The sequence below is a fragment of the Oppia nitens genome, unplaced genomic scaffold (genome assembly GCF_028296485.1).
Source record: "Oppia nitens isolate AA-2021 unplaced genomic scaffold, nextdenovo-longstitch-racon4-pilon3 scaffold3_pilon_pilon_pilon, whole genome shotgun sequence".
Lineage (NCBI taxonomy): Eukaryota > Metazoa > Arthropoda > Arachnida > Sarcoptiformes > Oppiidae > Oppia > Oppia nitens.
In genome coordinates, this window is record NW_026533221.1 from 3991343 (window position 1) to 4010058 (window position 18716).

At 27.7% G+C, this 18716-nt stretch overlaps 7 protein-coding genes across 7 annotated transcripts; 4 read left to right on the forward strand and 3 right to left on the reverse strand.

Annotated features, from left to right (window-relative positions):
* The first annotated feature begins 134 nt into the window (after nt 1-134).
* LOC128958731 (uncharacterized) lies at nt 135-1493 on the forward strand. The gene is made up of 2 exons (XM_054304651.1): nt 135-563; nt 630-1493. Exons 1-2 carry the CDS (start codon nt 198-200, stop codon nt 1425-1427), a joined length of 1164 nt encoding a protein of 387 aa, XP_054160626.1. The 5' UTR covers nt 135-197; the 3' UTR covers nt 1428-1493.
* Nucleotides 1494-1673: 180 nt separating this feature from the next.
* On the reverse strand, nt 1674-3379 carry LOC128957854 (AP-5 complex subunit mu-1-like). The gene is made up of 3 exons (XM_054303670.1): nt 2837-3379; nt 2395-2782; nt 1674-1681 (listed from the first exon to the last, which is right to left on the reverse strand). Exons 1-3 carry the CDS (start codon nt 3248-3250, stop codon nt 1674-1676), a joined length of 810 nt encoding a protein of 269 aa, XP_054159645.1. The 5' UTR covers nt 3251-3379.
* A 123-nt stretch (nt 3380-3502) lies between these two features.
* On the forward strand, nt 3503-6128 carry LOC128957855 (nuclear valosin-containing protein-like). Its single transcript, XM_054303671.1, has 4 exons — nt 3503-3737; nt 3797-5467; nt 5571-5777; nt 5847-6128. Exons 1-4 carry the CDS (start codon nt 3564-3566, stop codon nt 6126-6128), a joined length of 2334 nt encoding a protein of 777 aa, XP_054159646.1. The 5' UTR covers nt 3503-3563.
* Nucleotides 6129-6271: 143 nt separating this feature from the next.
* On the reverse strand, nt 6272-7969 carry LOC128958737 (uncharacterized). The gene is made up of 2 exons (XM_054304657.1): nt 7108-7969; nt 6272-7054 (listed from the first exon to the last, which is right to left on the reverse strand). Exons 1-2 carry the CDS (start codon nt 7427-7429, stop codon nt 6387-6389), a joined length of 990 nt encoding a protein of 329 aa, XP_054160632.1. The 5' UTR covers nt 7430-7969; the 3' UTR covers nt 6272-6386.
* A 228-nt stretch (nt 7970-8197) lies between these two features.
* Nucleotides 8198-8809, forward strand: LOC128958743 (U11/U12 small nuclear ribonucleoprotein 25 kDa protein-like). The gene has a single exon (XM_054304665.1). The coding sequence runs from the start codon at nt 8260-8262 to the stop codon at nt 8737-8739; it is 480 nt and encodes a 159-aa protein (XP_054160640.1). The 5' UTR covers nt 8198-8259; the 3' UTR covers nt 8740-8809.
* Nucleotides 8810-8905: 96 nt separating this feature from the next.
* Nucleotides 8906-10019, reverse strand: LOC128957856 (CD151 antigen-like). The gene has a single exon (XM_054303672.1). The coding sequence runs from the start codon at nt 9962-9964 to the stop codon at nt 8906-8908; it is 1059 nt and encodes a 352-aa protein (XP_054159647.1). The 5' UTR covers nt 9965-10019.
* A 6732-nt stretch (nt 10020-16751) lies between these two features.
* LOC128958738 (pyrroline-5-carboxylate reductase 3-like) lies at nt 16752-17894 on the forward strand. The gene has a single exon (XM_054304658.1). The coding sequence runs from the start codon at nt 16857-16859 to the stop codon at nt 17772-17774; it is 918 nt and encodes a 305-aa protein (XP_054160633.1). The 5' UTR covers nt 16752-16856; the 3' UTR covers nt 17775-17894.
* The last annotated feature ends 822 nt before the right edge of the window (nt 17895-18716 follow it).

Sequence of the window (18716 nt, forward strand, 5' to 3'; positions counted from 1 at the left end):
ATACTGTATTACAATATATCGATAATATTACTGTACTATAGGTGTATAGCTGTATACTATCCATGTGTTGTTGACAAGCATTACATAATAATAGGAAAACATTGAAAAGTAATGTAAAATAAAACTATAGTTTATATGACTATAAAAAGTGATTTAAAGTGTTGTTTGAATTAATTGTTTTATTATTCAAACTCTAAATGTATTTGAATGTCAAACCTGTGATCACCAGTAATGTCATCACAAGAGTCACCATTGAATGTGTCCGAAGATCTCACTTCAAGTTCGGTGACACTCAACACACACAACAGTCAGCTGTTTTGGACAGACTTCTCAAACGAAATGATAATATAGTGAAGAAACTGATGGATAACAGGACTAGTATTTTGTCGAAAGGAGTACCCAATCGGCGAGAGAGTGATCGCACTGTTGGACACATTGACACCAAAGTTATCACTAGAAGAATGACTGTTTTGAACAAACTGTTGATGGAATGTATTACAGATGTATTGTCCACTGAAGTTATTGGCGAAGAACTGTCTGAACTCGAAGTGCATATCACTCATGTATGTGTCACTCAAATGTCTTATCGGACGACAATTATAATGACAAACGATTTTATTATTTTCTAGGTTCGGGTCAACAGACCGTGTGATTCAGTCAATATCTATTGGATCACCAAAAAAGATGACATCACGACTGTAGCCGATAAGTTGGACCAAATTAAAGGTCGCTTAAGACAACACATAATGGACAGACATTACATGCATTATGTTCCGTGGGTTCAGTTTGTAATGGATGTCTCAGAGTCTCACAGTCTCGAAGTCGACAGAATTCTTAAGACCTGTGATTTTGGTGCCGACTTTGAGCCGTTTGACACTACATTGTTTGAGACGCCGTACGAAAAGGCGACGAAATCTAAAGATATGTCTAAAAGAGAAATGAAAAGAATGGACAATAAGAACGACAATCAGTCAGATATTTATGAATCATTGAAAATGAAAAGACCGGATGACATGAAAATGGATTGTTTTGGTCTTAACTATGAAATCCTTATGAATATTGTATTACAAAATTTAAGCAAATCTCGAGCACAACACAGAAGTTTCAATGCTGTGGCCGATCCGTTACCGCCGCCCGACTGGACATCAAATATAGCTGTTAATACACCGACCGATGAAACAAATGCCGTTTATAATACAGACGAAAGAATTAAAATTATGAAACAATTTTTGGTCGAAAACAGGAAGAAAAGGGAGAGATTATCGCGACATTTAAGACGACAAATAATTTTGAATGAAATGGACGTTAAATATAGGATCAGTGATATGTATGACAATTATGTCGAACAAAATATGAGTGAAATACAAGAAGACTTAAATCAAAACTTAGATAACAATTATGACTTTGAAGAGCAAACTAATGATTGAAACATTAAAATTGTTATCATTAACTAAAATGTATTTTGTAATTAACATAGTAGTAATGTAATTATCCAGGTTATTTATATATCATTGATAAAATATAATTTTTAGATATCATTATTAATAGAAAATAGCATTTTAATAATTTATGAAATTTTTACTAAATAATAAATGATTTTTGTTTTAAATTCATTTTTATTGATCACAATTTCAATAAACGATTTTTATTGGCAAAAAATAAATAAATTAAAATTATGATTCTATAATATTCGGTATATTTAAAAATTTATATCATATCTCATACACAGTATATTTAATAAGTAGACAAATATAACTATATTAATAATGTTTCAGTTTATCAGTAAAGGTAAGCAATTTGTTAAATATGGTCTACAATGACCTCAAATTAGTACAATAATAATATACTGTCTAAAAATATCACAGATTTGATTAATATAGTTCTGAATAATGTAATTTTAATAAAATTAAATAATAATTTATAAATTAATTTCGGCAAACAATTTATAATCGATAGTTGTTAGTGAAGAATCAATAATAAATGGCATTTTACTATTGGATACACAATTCAAGTCATCGACAGTTAGGTGATGACAATCGCTGTATATAAGACTCGTTTGAAAGTTTTCGACTTTGAAATTACAAACGGTTTCCAATTCCGACACTTTATTAGCTGTAGATATCATATCAAATATGATTTTAATAGTTCCCGATTTTGGCAACTTTGAGCCGATAACCCATAACAGGTCATTGTTCTCATATTTTAATTGACCGATTGTTTGAATGGGATTTAATGGATTTAAATGATGATTCAGTATTTGTCGGAATATTATATTAAAGTAATTAAACTTAAATTGTGAACCATTTCTTATATTTAATGTTAACTGAATTTTATATAGATTTTTCTCATTTTTAACGGCATTAATGTTATAATTATAGGTCAGAAATGTCTTACTATTGTTTGAATTGCACTTATAGTGAACCAAATGCAGCGGATTGTGATACGCGGGTCTTATTTGAAGAATGAATCCGTTTTGTGTACAATTTGGTGGTAAAACCAGATTTAATGAATCAATTGCTCTTAATTTGACATTTACTAAACCATTATAATTATGATTTGGATGATCTATAGTTAATGTCCCGTAAATTAGTTCTTTGTCTTTAGTTCTGGAGATCAACTCATTTACTGATAATTTCAGTTCATTTTGTTGTAGTTTTGTCTCTAATTTGTTCACTCTTTGACCACCAGTTTGTTTCTTTTGATTTAATGGTTCATAGTTTTGATTAATTAGTGTACCAAACGGTGCCATTGATGTGATGAGCCATTCAATCCATGAGAGACCCTAAAGTAAAGACTTAGAGTCAATAAATTAATTTCCGATAATTATTTCCAATACCTTATCGGCAGTAAAATAACGGGCGATTGTCTGTAGACATGTAAAACAAAGAGCAATAGACTTGTCGTCAATCAACTCAATTGTGTCACTCTTTGGATGCGATTCACAGAATGGAAATCCACAGAAAAGAAAGCCGTTCTGTTCGATGACCAGAATTGGCCACAAATTGTTATCTTTATATTTGAGTCCAACGACTGGCAATTCATTACGACTGGACAACTGAAACGCTTCATCGTCTGTAACTCTGTTGATGGCCAACGATGTGAGCATAGCATCCACGAGTAGGTCATCGCCGGTAATAATAACCTCTTTGTGACCAAAATTCTGTGCCCTCTTCTCTACGGTCGGGAATCGCCGCAAAAAGACCACTGATTTCGTGGTCAACGATATAATCCAAAAGTAACGCAAAGCCATTACAAGTCATATAATAAATGGTTTATTGATTTGTCATTAAATGTCACCGCAATTGGTCTCGAAATTTGTCGACACTTATAGTTGTAATACTTATCACTTATTCTGTATAAACATTGTATTCAAACAAATATCATGTGTTTTGTGTGCAATAATTGTGTCAATCATTGCATATAAATATATTGTCTAACATTTTGTCCCATTTTTCCAAAATAAACATTAAATCATTGTTTTGATAATAACTGCAGTGTTTTTGTCCCCAAAATAACGTTATATATGAATGGATTGTTAAGAATCAAAACAAATAGTGTTTTAAATGTCTTTGAATTCAAGAAAACGTGTCTTCGCTGATGATAATGGTTTCATACCATTGTCATCATCGACACAAAAGTCGCAAAATAATGACAATCGTTACCAACAAAAGAAACAAAATAAGTCACAAAACGTATCCATTTTTGGTGACCGACATCTGTATTCTCGAGTCAAAGAGGTTTGGATCAGATTTGTTGATAGATTTCGGTTAATATTTTGCTGTCTTTTGGTTTATAGATTTTAACCAAATCAGACGTAAACGACAACCAAATACTTGTGAATCAGTTACAGAAGACATATTCTGAATACAAACGGAAGAAGAGTTCAGTTCTTATGAAGTCTGTTTGCAAAGCGTTAGAAATGATTGATAACGACTTGTCTTCAGATGTAATGGAAGACGATATAAGTGGCCAATCAATCGATGATATAACAGATCCACTACCAAATGATGACATAAATTTTATGAATAATTCATTAAACGATTTATATTCAACAAATAGTAATCAAACGAATAGAAATAAATTAAGAGACAGTTCGGGTCAAAATATTACCGAAAATAGTGGTCATTCAAAGTATAATAACACGAGAAAATCAGACAAAAGATCTGAAAATTCAAAAACTGTTTCTCAAACCAACAACAAAGCCGATCGTAATATCGATTCTTTATTAACAAAACAAATTCAACTAAAAGAGCGCTATTTATGTGAACCAAAACTGACATTTGAAGACTTTGGTGGTATCGATAATATAGTGATTCAGATTAAGAAATTATTGTTTCATTTAAGACATCCAACACTTTATATGACTATCGGTGTCGATCCTCCCCGTGGTTTCTTATTGCACGGACCGCCCGGCGTCGGTAAGACAGCAATAGTTGAGGCCATCGCCAATGACCTGAAAATACCATTCTTGAAGTGTGGCGCCACTGAAATAGTTGCAGGAATTTCAGGTGAAAGTGAGGGCAAAATACGTGAACTCTTTAGTTTAGCTAATAGTTTGAAACCTTGTATACTATTCATTGATGAAATCGACTCAATTACACCTAAACGAGAAAACGCATCCAAAGAAATGGAGAGAAGAATTGTCACACAATTACTCACATCTTTAGATAATTTAGGAACCAGTGATTCTCAAGGAGTTATGGTTATCGGTGCCACTAATAGACCGGATGCTATTGATCCAGCACTTAGAAGAGCCGGACGTTTTGATAGAGAAATAAGTTTAGGAATTCCCGATCAAAAGTCTAGGACTGAGATTTTGAAAGTCATTACAAAAAGTGTTAAACTGTGCGACAACTTTGATATCGAATCTTTGGCCCACAAAACTCCCGGTTATGTCGGCGCTGATCTCAAAAGTTTGATACGAGAGGCGGCTATAAATGCTTTGGAAAGGATTTTATTACTTCAAAATATAGACATAAATTTATCTTTCGATAGCAATCAGATGAATATCGATAACCTAACGTCTTTGTTGACAATAGATATGTGTGACTTTGATTCAGCACTCAAACAAATACAGCCCTCATCTAAACGTGAAGGTTTTGCTACAGTTCCAGACGTCACGTGGAGTGATGTCGGCGCTCTTGAGAATGTTAGAAAAGATTTACAACTATCGATATTAGCGCCCATTAGATATGAAAAAGATGTTAAAGCATTAGGACTGACCACTTCAGTGGGAATACTTTTATGTGGACCACCCGGTTGTGGCAAAACATTATTAGCAAAAGCCATCGCTAATGAATCGGGTATTAACTTTATATCAGTGAAAGGACCCGAACTTTTGAATATGTATGTCGGAGAGTCTGAACGGGCCGTTAGATCAGTATTCAATAGGGCACGCAATTCAAAGCCATGTGTTGTGTTTTTTGATGAAATTGATGCACTTTGTCCTAAAAGAAACGATTCAGAGGTAAATGACATACAAATATATCTTCAATTTTATATCACTTATACATTTACCGGTAATTTGATAATAATATGACGAATATTTTTTTTGATTAAACTCTTTGTAGTCATCCAACGCTTCCTCACGTGTTGTCAATCAACTGTTGACTGAAATGGATGGCTTAGAATCTAGAGATTGTTTTTTGTTGGCGGCCACAAACCGACCCGATATTATAGATCCAGCTATTCTAAGGCCGGGACGGTTCGATAAAATACTTTACGTTGGATTCCCATCGAAAGCAGATCGCTATGAGATATTGAAAACATTAAGCAAAGTATTGTTAAGAAAATTATTTTAATTAAATACTATTTATTAACTTTAAATGTTATTACAAATCTATTAGAACGGAACAAAACCTCCATTTAGTGCAGACATTGATCTTAAAACTATAGCCGAAGACACACGTCTTGATGGTCTAACCGGCGCTGACTTGCATTCATTGCTAAGAGAATGTAGTTTAAGTGCATTATCTGAGAGAATATCATCTAATTTGGCACCAAATGAGTCCATTATTATCAAGAAATGTCATATTGAGTGTGCATTAAATAAAGTTAAACCATCTGTTAGTAACAATGAAAGAAAAATTTATGAAAAAATGTCAAATATTTATGATAGTAAACATTAAATCGTTTTAATATTCATTAAAATGACAGTATATTTAAATTAATATTTCCAAAAATTAAAAATAGTTTTATAATACTTTGCTTTTATAAAATAACAGTTTTATTTGAATGAACTCAAAAAACTTTAAATCAATTACAATGATAAATGATGTCAAATAACAAACAAAAAACAAATGATATTTATAAAAAAAATAAGAAATCACTAAATATCTGAATTATTAAACATTGGTTAATGACATGATTGATGACACCATTTAAAATCAGGTCTTAATTGCGTTTTTGTTTCTTCGTCTAACTGTTGCCATATATGAGTCCAAATCCATGTCCAGAGACTCGCGATTTACCTGATCTGGAGAACCATTACTACTAACAACACTGGACTCTCCCTTTAGTCCCATATATGATTCAATCTCCATATCTAATGACTCTTTAGTTATCTCTGGTTCCGGTTCTTCCTTTGGCTTTGGTTTCAAGATTTTCAATCTGTTGCCAAACACTCGTTTGGGATCAACAATTGTGATGCCATTTTCCAGACCATTAGTATTGCCATTCATAGCATTTGAAATTTCATTAGCCATAAGTTGGGCTTTTCTTTCGCGTACTTCCGCCATATAGAGATCCAACTCGACATCGAGTTCTTCGCGGGTTCGCTTCGGTCCGGAGTTATACTTTCGGTTAAGTAAAGGCAAATACAAGAGTTTACGGGCAGCCAAAAGTTGACCAAATTTTTCTGACCAACTCTTCTTGACTATCGATACTTTATTATTAAGTCTTCGTCGAGCATTTGTTGGTACATAAGCGATGCCCAACCGATTGGCTATCGATCTCTTTTTTAACTTCTTTGCCAAATTGATAGTAATATTGCGTTTATTTGGGCGACTAATCGATTGGGATTTACCTAAATTTAACTCTTCATTTGTCATTTCGTCTAAAAAAGAAAATCCAAAATTAATTCATACAAATGACGGCCAAAAATCATACCTTCTTCTTCTTCTTCAATGTCCTCAAAATCTTCGTCGTCATCGTTGATATCGTCTGTTTCAAACACAATACCTGCTTCTTGTCTCAATTTACCCAATTGGGTAAACCTATCATTAATGGTAAGTCTAGACTCTGGTTCTATCTTAACTTCAACGCCCTGAACCACTTCCTTCTTCGGGCGCTTGTCTTTGATCCATACCTTTGATATTATTGTTTGAATTGGTTTCTCTCTTATCGGTTCATTCTTAGCAAATGTTTCTTCGATAAAAATGGAGACCAAATAGTCATCAATATCATCGTCTGTGACCATTGTTATTGTCATCAATGACTGACACAAACAAAGTGTCGGACAGAAGAGTAAAAGCAAAACAAATGACTGAAAGTAAAGACAAATTGAGAGCAAAAGCCAATCAAACAAACAGTCAGTCAATCATAGAGTCAGACAAACAAACAGACAAACAGTCAGTGCTTTTGAGCGCAAAATAATAACTCAACTCTTAATCTGTTTTGAGTTCACGTGGTTTTCATTGACAATGAATTTCATAATAAACTCAAATTCAATGATGACTTCAATTAATGATTGATTGATTGATTGACACAATATATAATCAAATGATCACCAATTGATCCAAACTTTCATTTATAATGACAACAATCAATATCACACATTGAATACATTGATTGGACACAAATTGATCCAAAAAATTAGCGATAAATTGAATTTAATTTTTAGTTGACATCAAAGTTATGTGTAATTTATGGATAAAATATTGCATTTGTTTTGATTCGTTGGAAATAATTGTATGATTTGTTGACCAAACTGTTTGGTCACAAATAAATTGATGACCACTTGAGCTCCTGATGGCCAATATCGGCGGTAAAAAATTATTTATCCCTAAACCACCCGATAAGGGTAGCTTCCCGTTAGACCACGAGGCCGAATGCAAACACGTGATGATCAAATATCTTACGTGTCTTAAAGACAATCAAATGGACAACTCGTTGTGCCGATCGGTGGCCAAACAGTATCTACAGTGCCGTATGGATAAAGATTTGATGGCCAAAGAAGACTTCAAGATATTGGGATTCAAATCTAGTGAAACTGTCGACAACAATACTACACGAAATAATAATTGATTCACAAAAAAAATAATGAGTTCTTCAGCAAACAAACCGCCCGACTGTCTGTCTAACCACCAAATCATTCATTTATCACATAAACAATTGATTTCTTCCATTGATTTAACTATTACTTCGTTTATCAAAAGTGATTCACTGCTCAATCATTTGCCATCAGACATATCGACCGAAGAGTTAGAAGATATGTCCAACCATTTGATGGGTCGTTCAATGTCTTTGATCGTAGAGCGCGACGACAGCACAACATTTCAAGTTATTGTTGGCAATGATTCAGATGTGAGACAATTGAAGAGATCAATTGAAAGATACTTTTCCTATGATTGTCGACGAAATCATATTAAACTAAATCATCGAATAAATTGGCGGTTTGTTTGGCGGACTTATTGTATTAAATTTAATGATCAGATTCTTAGCGATGATTTGATTAAACTAAAAGATTTAGGGATTCATAACAATTGTAAACTTTGTTTCATTAGAAAGTTTTTCAAATAAATGATTGAATGTAATTATTTTAAGTAAATTAATTGATAATACATTTGTTTATTTTGTCAATTTTTATATACAGTACAATACATGTTTAATTCTATAGACATTTTTAATATTAAAAAAAATTAGAGATTATCGAAAAACTTTGTGTAAAACATATTTAAATAAATTATTAAAGAGTTGTAAATGTAGTTAAATATAATAGAAGTAAAATTAGAAACATAGCGATGACATGTAATGTCGGGAATCGGGCTGTCGGTGGCAATACATGGGCGTCATATTGGGAATGAAGTGATTGTATAATCAAATCAATTAATATCATATTTACAAAAAGCATGACTAACTCCAACAATCGGTATCGTTGAATGTATTGCATGTATGGTTTGAGTGATTTGTTCACCTGATCCACACAACCAACTGTATTGATACTGACTGTGTCTTCGGTGGCATAGAATCGACACAACGATGAGTACTGGCGTTGACAGCAACTGAATGGCACTGTTTTGTTCAACAGTTTGTTGTCAATTGAATTAAACTGTTTTTTAAGCCATTCTTTGTTTGGACTGTTAAGATGAAATGTTGACTTTTTATGCCAATCTTCATAACTATTGTAACCGCAGCACATGTATGTCCACTGAATAGTATCGATGGCTACTTTGAATTTTTCGTTTTTCAAATATTGATTACTATGAGATTCAAATGATATTTTTAAATCGTTGCTAAAATGATGAAAATAGTGTGACAACCAAATCATTAATGTAATTAATATGACAACCAATGAATAGCTCGCATAATATATGACTTTTAGCCATACATGCGATATCTTAAGGGTTGCAATATTATCTTCTTCCTGAGCACTTTGATAGCATTCGATAATATAAATGAAGATTGTATTGTAGATAATGATAACAACACAAGTAATGATCATATAAGTGATCACTGAAGACACTGTCGTATTTGACATAAAGTCGGAGAAGTCATTCATAATGAAGTACATAATTATAGCCCAAATTATTTCGCCGATTCCGAGAAACCACAAAATAGTGACTAAAAAGTATAGAAACTTTGCCAACACTTTTCGACACTCTTGAGTGACAACTACTTCTCCTTTGGTTGCATTGAATTCATGGAAGAATTTCTGTCGTTTAACTTTATCGAACTGATCCACAACTCTTTCCTTTGCATTTTTCAATACATTCTTTGTTTTCCCAAATTTATCTTTAAATGTCATGTTTTACAACTTTTCTATACAATTGTATAATAAACTCGAAGAATATTACGTTAAAACTAATGTTAGAATTGAGATTTAAATAAAAGCATTTATTTGAATAATAAATAATATTAAATAAAATCACGAGACGTTTTATATTATTTTATGTTTTGTTATACTTGTATTGATTATTCAAATTAAATTTTTCTATGAAATTCCTAATGAATTTAGTAAATCATAAATTTTTATATAAAATGCAATTCTCGTTTTAATAATTACTTTAACTATATCTTAATTCATTGTTTTATTCATTGAAGTAATATAATTAACGAATATGTTTGCATCATATAATTGTTAAAATTATAATACAGCATAACATTTATTATACATACATACAAATACAGTATATATAAATAATATGTAATTATAATGTTAGGTATATGTAAATAGAAATTTTCTTTTAAAAATCTTTTATCTATACAATAGATTATTTATAAAATCTACACTAACTGTAGGTAAACTGGTATACATTTATTTAAGTCTCATTGTGTTAAATATTTAACTAAAAAAATAATGATTTCTTTTCAATAATTAATTCATTATAATAATTTAAGTTTTTTGTTTTGTTAAATCAAACTTTTTTCTAATATAAAAAACAAAATTTTAGTAAATTTGTATAGTATTTGAATAATAATTTTCAGAATCATATAAATATTGTTTTTTTTATTGAATAAGACATATGAAAAACAAATACAATGAACATGTAATGAAAACAATATATATTTTTAGATTATATTTATGAGAATCTGTTTTTTGGTGTAAATGATTTAAAGATAAAAAATTTATATTTTTGTTTTAAGAGATATTGAATAATATACTGTAGAGAGTGGATATTTTTTTATTTCAATTAGTGTTGGCAAAAAAGAGAAATTTATAAAATAATAGAGAAATTTCTAGAAAGTTTCTAAAAGAAATTTCTATCTATGGGATCACCATGTTAATTTTGTTTTCTGGATATATGTTATTATGTAAAAATACATTGGTTTTACAAGTAATAATTAAATATTAATATTAATATTTTTATTATTAATTAAAATAAAAATTAATTTATTTAATTATCTTAAATTCTTATATATATAATAAAATGATTATTAAAATTTTAGAAAACTGATTATTATTAAATAATTATAATTATTTTACATATAGGTATCGCATTTTGTATAGTAGTGTATAGTGTAATGTTATATGAATAGTAGTATTGTCTCATTATTTATATAGTATTTCAATGGCTATAGATATGGGGATCCCATAGTATAACAATAAAGTTAAATTTCTATAGAAATTTATTCCTGAGAAATTTTCTAGAAACTTTCTCAGTGAAATTTATTAGAAACTTTCTATTTGCCCATCTCTAATTTCAATACATTTCCAGATTACCTACCAGTGCTATAATATAATATATTATTGTCTGTATGTGTGTTATTATATTCAATAATATTACTGTAAGCGTCAAAATTGTTCTCGTAATACAATTTTCTTGAATTCATTCATAATTTATTTTATTTCTTGTTATATATATATACCGGTATACTGTACTACATAAAGAGTATTCAATAAAGTGTATAGCAATCACATGACAAAAACTGGTTAGAAACCAGTACATTAATAAATTATATCTTATATTTGTAAAAGGGTTTAGTATAAAATTTTCCATACAATAGTGTTTTTATAAATAATTAGTCATTTAATAGTCATAAAATACTTATAATTTAATAATAATAGTTACAAATTAATAATAATAGTTATAAATTAATAATAATAGTTATAAATTAATAATAAGTTATAAATTAATAATAATAGTTATAAATTAATAATAAGTTATAAATTAATAATAATAGTTATAAATTAATAATAAGTTATAAATTAATAATAATAGTTATAAATTAATAATAAGTTATAAATTAATAATAATAGTTATAAATTAATAATAAGTTATAAATTAATAATAATAGTTATAAATTAATAATAAGTTATAAATTAATAATAATAGTTATAAATTAATAATAAGTTATAAATTAATAATAATAGTTATAAATTAATAATAAGTTATAAATTAATAATAATAGTTATAAATTAATAATAAGTTATAAATTAATAATAATAGTTATAAATTAATAATAAGTTATAAATTAATAATAATAGTTATAAATTGATAATAATAATAATTAAAAATAATAATTGCAATAAATATAAGTAATTTAATTAAAATGAGTGAAAATATAAGTAATAATATTAAAGTGAATCATATTTATACGGAAGAAGAGCGGTTTTGGATAAATCATTATTATAAAAAATTTGAAAAACAAAAGGATGGTAATTCAAGATTTAAATATGTTCAGGATAAATTTAGTGAACATTTCAAAACAAAACCTCCACATCGTATGACAATTCAAAGATTAAATAAACAATTTGATGATGAAAAAACTCTCCAACCTAAATATAAAAAACCTCACAAAAAAACAAAATTAACTATTGAAAATATTGAAATAGTCAAAAATGGTAAATATATTATTAATTGGATCAGATGGTAGTGCATGTAAAAGTAAATATCATTATATAATCTTAAAATATATTATAATTAATATAGGAATTAAAACTTACAAATCTGTGCGAAAAATTCAAGAATATTTAAAATCCATAAATATTGAATTGAGTGTTGGATCAATTCATTCAATATTAACAAAACAATTAAATTTATTTCCTTATAAAATTCAAATTGTACCAAAATTAACACAAATATCAAAACAATTACGTATTGATTTTTGTAATTTAATGTTAATTAACTTAAATGATGACAATAATTATTTGGATAATGTTTGGTATGTTTATTTTATTTTATTTATTTTTTAAAGAAATGTTTAATCAAACCTCTATTTAGACCCGAAGAGCATAAACTGCAAACAATGTTGTCTTTAACTTCTTTAATATATTCTAATTCCTGTTCGACTTTGACTTTCATTTGATTTAGGTTTTCAGACGAATGCAATTATCACAAAAATGGATATGTAAACAAACAAAATATGAGGATTTGGGGAACAGAAAAACCAGAAACGGCAGTAGAAAAACAGGCACATCCCGAATATTTGACCGTCTGGGTGGCCTGGAGTGTAAAATATGGTTTTATTGGGCCGTATATTTTTCCAAAAGAAAAAGGAAAAAAGTATACAATTGATGCTGATAAATATCAGTCATTAATTGAAAATTATTTTATACCTAATTTAAAGTTGAAGACAGGTGATAATTATTGCCATCAAATTTTTATGCAAGATGGTGCAAGTCCTCATACAGGTTTGTTTATTTTATACCTGTATATCTACCATTATAATCAAAATTTATTTTATTTAATAACTTTAAAATTATTGGTCCGATTGATCTAAATTTATAATATATATTAAAATATATCAATTAAAATATTAATTTCCAAAATTTGCTTAACCGCGCCTTTTTTATTTATATATTAGCATTTTCAACATTAGATTTATTGAGACATCATTTCTCCAATCGATTAATAAGTCTTAAAACCGACACTCAATGGCCAAGTCACTCACCCGATTTAAATCCACTTGATTTTTGTTTTTGGGGAGCAACTAAAACTGAGATTTATGATTTTCAAAATCCTATAATTAATTTAGACGATTTAAAATCAAGAATTATAAATGCATTTTCTAAATATAATCAAATTAATTTTAATTCTATTATTGAAAATTTTATATATAGGCTTCATATATGTATAGCCAGAAATGGGGAACATTTTGCTAACATAATTAAATGACGTATTTTATATATAAATTTGTTTACCATTTATTTGTTTGCCACAAACTATATTGAATACTCTATATATATAAACTGGAATATCATTTTCCATTGTGATTACCCAACTTAAAAGGGTATATTTATGAAAATTCTGTCAATGCTATGAAATTTTATTTAATACTAAATTTTTAATCTAATATCTAATAATTAAATATCTAATTTTATATTTAGTGTAATTTGAAATCAATTATTAAAACAATGGTAACAAAATAAAAGATAAATTAACGTTTTTCTAATTACAGATATGAAAAAAATTTAAATTAATTTTTGTGTATTTTTTATAATAAAGTCATCACACTTTGACACATATTACCTAAAATGCTTACAATGATCTCAAAAGTGATATAAAATAAGTTTTATGGTTTTACATCTCCTTTATTTTTATAAGGAGTGAACAAAATGTTTTACAAAACATACTTTTATATATGTTTTGTACAACATTTTGGTTATATTGAATTAGTCATATTAGTGATTATATTGAAAAACAAGATTCAATATAATGTATATTAAATTTTAAATATTTATGTATTTACTAAAATTGATAATTTAAGTACATTTTGAAGCTTGAGTATATATAATAATATAATATTTATTTCTTAAATTAATATTTAAATTGTATTTCAGTTTATTTAACTGAAAATTTGTTTATATATTAAAAAAGACTATAAATAATTATAATAATCAATATATTTTTAATTAACTAAATATCAATAATCTAAAACTTTTAATTATTTAAAATTACAATTTTATAAACTTTCTGATGACACGATTGAATTGAAAATTAGTTTTAACTATAAATTTTATCAATCATTTCTGAATTCATTTGTTGTTTAAGTATAATAATAAATATTATATATTTATATTACTAAAACATGAAAATGAAAGATGCAATTATTGTAGAAACAACTATTTTAATATATAATTTAATGAGAATTTTATTATTTCTAATAAAAATAATAAAAAATAAATAAATGTTTATATTGTGTTTGAATTAAATAATATTGATTTTTGTTTCGTTAACAACTTATGGGAATATTTGTTAAATTCTCTGAAAGCATTAAAATATAAGTGAATATAAGGATCTTTTTTGCTAAACGCCTATAAGTTTAGAGTTAATTTTAGATTTAGTTTTTTAATCTTTGTTTATTTGTTTAGACCTTAAAATTTGAAATTATTTTTGTACTATCAATCAATAAATTGTATGTAAGTTTATATTGTATTTTGTTTATAAAAAGTGAATTAATATTTCTTTATGTATATTCAAATTCATTTGATAAATTGTTAGTTTTATACATATTTTTTATATCTAAGCTTTAATATTTTTCCAGGATATTTTTAGCATTAAATGCATAAATTATTATAAATATTTAATTTAATACATATAGCTTTTTTATTTTGATTTCATATTGAAAATATCTAGTTTTTTAATTTTTTGTTGTATATTTTATTTGTTTTTGATGCATATCTAAAATTAATTTTTGTAATATTTTATGAATAAATACTAATAAAAAATCTTCAGATAAAATAAAAATGAATATTTATATAAATAGTTTGCAAAGATAAGAAAGAAAGAAAGAAAGAAAGAAAGAGAGAGAGAGAGTTGAATCAAGAGTTTCCAAGTGTAAGGAATGTATGAATAAAACAATTGAATGAAAAAAATTGATGAATCAAAAGCTCGTTTTGTATTTATTTATTTGTTTTAATAAAAATTCCTTAATTTAATTGTTGTTATCACTCACTATAATTGGTATATAACAATAATATCTATTTGTTAAGTAGTTAATTGTATATACAATGCATATTAAACCTATAAAATTATTTATAGATACATAGAAATTAATTTACAAAAATCAAATCAATCGAAATATAAACTTCCTATTATTAATAAAATAAACTTATGAACCGTATTTAAAAACAATTGTTGAATTGTAATCTTAATATATTGATATATAATAAATTATTTGTATACATTTAGAATATGAAATAAATAAAATAAATTACAACTATGAAAGTAATATTTTCTAAAATTATTATTTTTAAAATTATTATTCGTATTATTGCAAAATAACTTAAAGTCATAATTTATTTTTTAGATCTTAAAATTTTTAAAAAAATATATACATATATATATTTATATTTGACTAATGCTTTTAGCATAGTAACAACGTATGTTTGATAAAAGATAAATTGATAAATTTTTTTAATCAATATCTATATTATTCTATAGTATCCACAAAATGATATCAACAAATGTCAAATGTCTTTATAGGTCGCATCCATTGATTTGTTGAAATCAATGATTCTGTGCATACATAAGACATTAAAATAAAATATCTATTTTTAACATAATATTCATTAGAAATTATTTTAGAAATTATTTAATAATATTAAACAAAAACTACTCAAATAAAAAGATACAATAAATATTTTATTAGCACTAAAAGTACAGTACTGTATATTTATATATAAAAATATATTTATCTATAATATACTATAAATAATTTAATATTTTATGACTTAATTATAAAAAATGTAATAGGGGTTATATATTGTAATATTATTCATAAATATAAAATAATTATAATAATTGTCAATATTTAACTAAATAAAATTAATTTAATAAAAATGTGTAAATTCAATTTTTATTAACTAAAATATTACAAAAAACTCAATTAAAATCAAATAAATAATTATGACTACGGTTTGACCATTTTTTAATAGTCCGACTATGTATTAAATTATCAGTTGAATTAATTGTATTAAAATTATTTTTATAGTATTAAAGAACCATTATTTTATCAAATAAATTAATCCAATTTTAGTAATACTACTAATAATAAAAATAAATAAATACTAAATTATTGAATTAATATTTATAAAACAATTAAATACAATTAAAATATATGTCTCGCACTTTATATTATAATTCAAATATCAAATTAATTACTTTTAAAGAAATAATCAGAAATCAGTTTAAAAAGTTAATCATTTCTTTTATTATTTGATTCTTCGAGTTCTTAATCAAATCCAACTCAAAGAGATGTCGAAGCATTCAAAGAAACTGACAGTTGATATCTCAAAGGCAAAGATTGGGTTCATCGGTGCCGGAAGAATGACCGAATCATTGCTCAATGGTTTTATCAATTACGGCAAACTAGAGGCCAGTCGTCTTTATGTGGCCGCTCCGACCACCAAAAACTTGGAACGACTCAAACAACAGTATTCAGGCCTTCATATAACCAAAAGAAATTTGGATATCTTTGCCAAATATGGCTGCGATATTGTCTTCATTGCAGTACACGGCTCAGTGATCCGCAACTGTTACAAACAGGGCGGCGAACGTCCCTTTCCGTTGACCACTAATTTCATTCCCAATATGAAGAAACCACTCTTCATCCTCTCGTTGGTCACGGGTTTCACTCTCAAAGAGATCAGTCAATGCCTTCTGAATCCCGAACATCCGGAGAAGTATTTGATAGAAATGCACAGAATTGTCATCAACTGTGCGGTGGCTTATGGTCTGGGCATCTGTGCTGTTGATGTGGAACCGGATAGCAAAAAGATTGCCGAACCTATCAGAGGATTGCTGTCAAAAGTGGCAAAATTAGAGTTCGTGCCCGAAAGTCAAATGGACGCCGCGTGTGCCGCTTGTGGTGCAGGTCTGGCCTTTAGCTACTATTTCATCGCTGCTATGTCTGACGGCGCCACCAAAATGGGACTCTCCAGAGATATGGCCACAAAGTTCGCCGCAAAGACTGTTCAATCGGCAGCGCAGTCGTTGCTTGAATCGGGAAAAAGTCCGACCGAACTTCGGGACGACGTGTGCTCACCGGCCGGACCCGCCATATACGGCATTCATGTGCTCGACAAAGCCGATTGCGCTTCAGGTGTGTCCGCAGCCGTCGAGGCCGCACACAAAAGAGCCGCCGAATTGGCCAAAGAAGGCGAGAAAAATTGAAAGAAGTGATACTTGAGTCGTGATTAAGAAGTTTTCTTAGATTTTTGAGATTATTTCAATCAAAATCTAATTTGTTGTATTAAATTGCAATTTATAAAAAAAAAAATATTAAACACTTCTCAGATATTTTAAAAATTGCAACATTTTGTTTAACATATATATTAAAAAACGACTCTATTTCTAGATCTTAAATCTTATAATAAATGATTTGATAAACAACTCAAAGTCCTGATGGCTTAATGTGGTTCATGTAAATAATCTATGATTTATTTGAGTTACATTTATAACTAAATTAACCCACGAGTAAACTTATGATTAATATTAGTAATTGCCATAAAGTTTATGCAACTGTATTAACATTTTATTTTAGTAAATCAAATTTTATCATAGTTTGGTAAATATCATCAAAAATTATATTAAATAAATTATATCAAACTTAGTATTAGTAAACTTTTACAATTCTTTCTCTCTCTCTCTCTCTCTCTCTCTCTCTCTCTCTCTCTCTCTCTCTATCTATCTATCTATCTATCTATCTATCTATCTATCTATCTATCTATCTATCAATCTATCTATCTATCTTCTAACACAATAACACACACACACACACACACACACACACACACAGCCAATACTGTACTTTAAGTAGAGTATGAAAGTTATTATAAGAAAGTATAGTTTATTTTTAGATTCATTTTGTTGTCTATCGAGTCAACGATTTTTTGATTAGTGTTTAAATAATTGTTGGATTAAGCGTTCACTTAAGTATTAATAATTTATTTTGTTATACAAAGTCCAAAATTAAATGCACTTTTTTTTATTGACAATCAGGATATATAAATAAATACAATGTTTATATATTAAATGTTATTAAAATGTCAATTTAGTCTTTGATAAATTGTTAAAATAATCTTTAATATAGTATTTATATATAAAAAATATCAG

Excerpts from the sequence above, each read along its gene's own strand:
- LOC128958731 (XM_054304651.1), top strand. The coding sequence starts at position 198 with ATGTATTTGAATGTCAAACCTGTGATCACCAGTAATGTCATCACAAGA. Across the intron at positions 564-629 it reads TCGAAGTGCATATCACTCAT|GTTCGGGTCAACAGACCGTG; the intron begins GTATGTGTCACT and ends ATTATTTTCTAG.
- LOC128957854 (XM_054303670.1), bottom strand. The coding sequence starts at position 3,250 with ATGGCTTTGCGTTACTTTTGGATTATATCGTTGACCACGAAATCAGTG. Across the intron at positions 2,783-2,836 it reads GTTATTTTACTGCCGATAAG|GGTCTCTCATGGATTGAATG; the intron begins GTATTGGAAATA and ends TCTTTACTTTAG.
- LOC128957855 (XM_054303671.1), top strand. The coding sequence starts at position 3,564 with ATGTCTTTGAATTCAAGAAAACGTGTCTTCGCTGATGATAATGGTTTC. Across the intron at positions 3,738-3,796 it reads TGTATTCTCGAGTCAAAGAG|ATTTTAACCAAATCAGACGT; the intron begins GTTTGGATCAGA and ends TTTGGTTTATAG. Across the intron at positions 5,468-5,570 it reads CTAAAAGAAACGATTCAGAG|TCATCCAACGCTTCCTCACG; the intron begins GTAAATGACATA and ends AACTCTTTGTAG.
- LOC128958737 (XM_054304657.1), bottom strand. The coding sequence starts at position 7,429 with ATGACAATAACAATGGTCACAGACGATGATATTGATGACTATTTGGTC. Across the intron at positions 7,055-7,107 it reads CATTGAAGAAGAAGAAGAAG|ACGAAATGACAAATGAAGAG; the intron begins GTATGATTTTTG and ends TTTCTTTTTTAG.
- LOC128958743 (XM_054304665.1), top strand. The coding sequence starts at position 8,260 with ATGAGTTCTTCAGCAAACAAACCGCCCGACTGTCTGTCTAACCACCAA.
- LOC128957856 (XM_054303672.1), bottom strand. The coding sequence starts at position 9,964 with ATGACATTTAAAGATAAATTTGGGAAAACAAAGAATGTATTGAAAAAT.
- LOC128958738 (XM_054304658.1), top strand. The coding sequence starts at position 16,857 with ATGTCGAAGCATTCAAAGAAACTGACAGTTGATATCTCAAAGGCAAAG.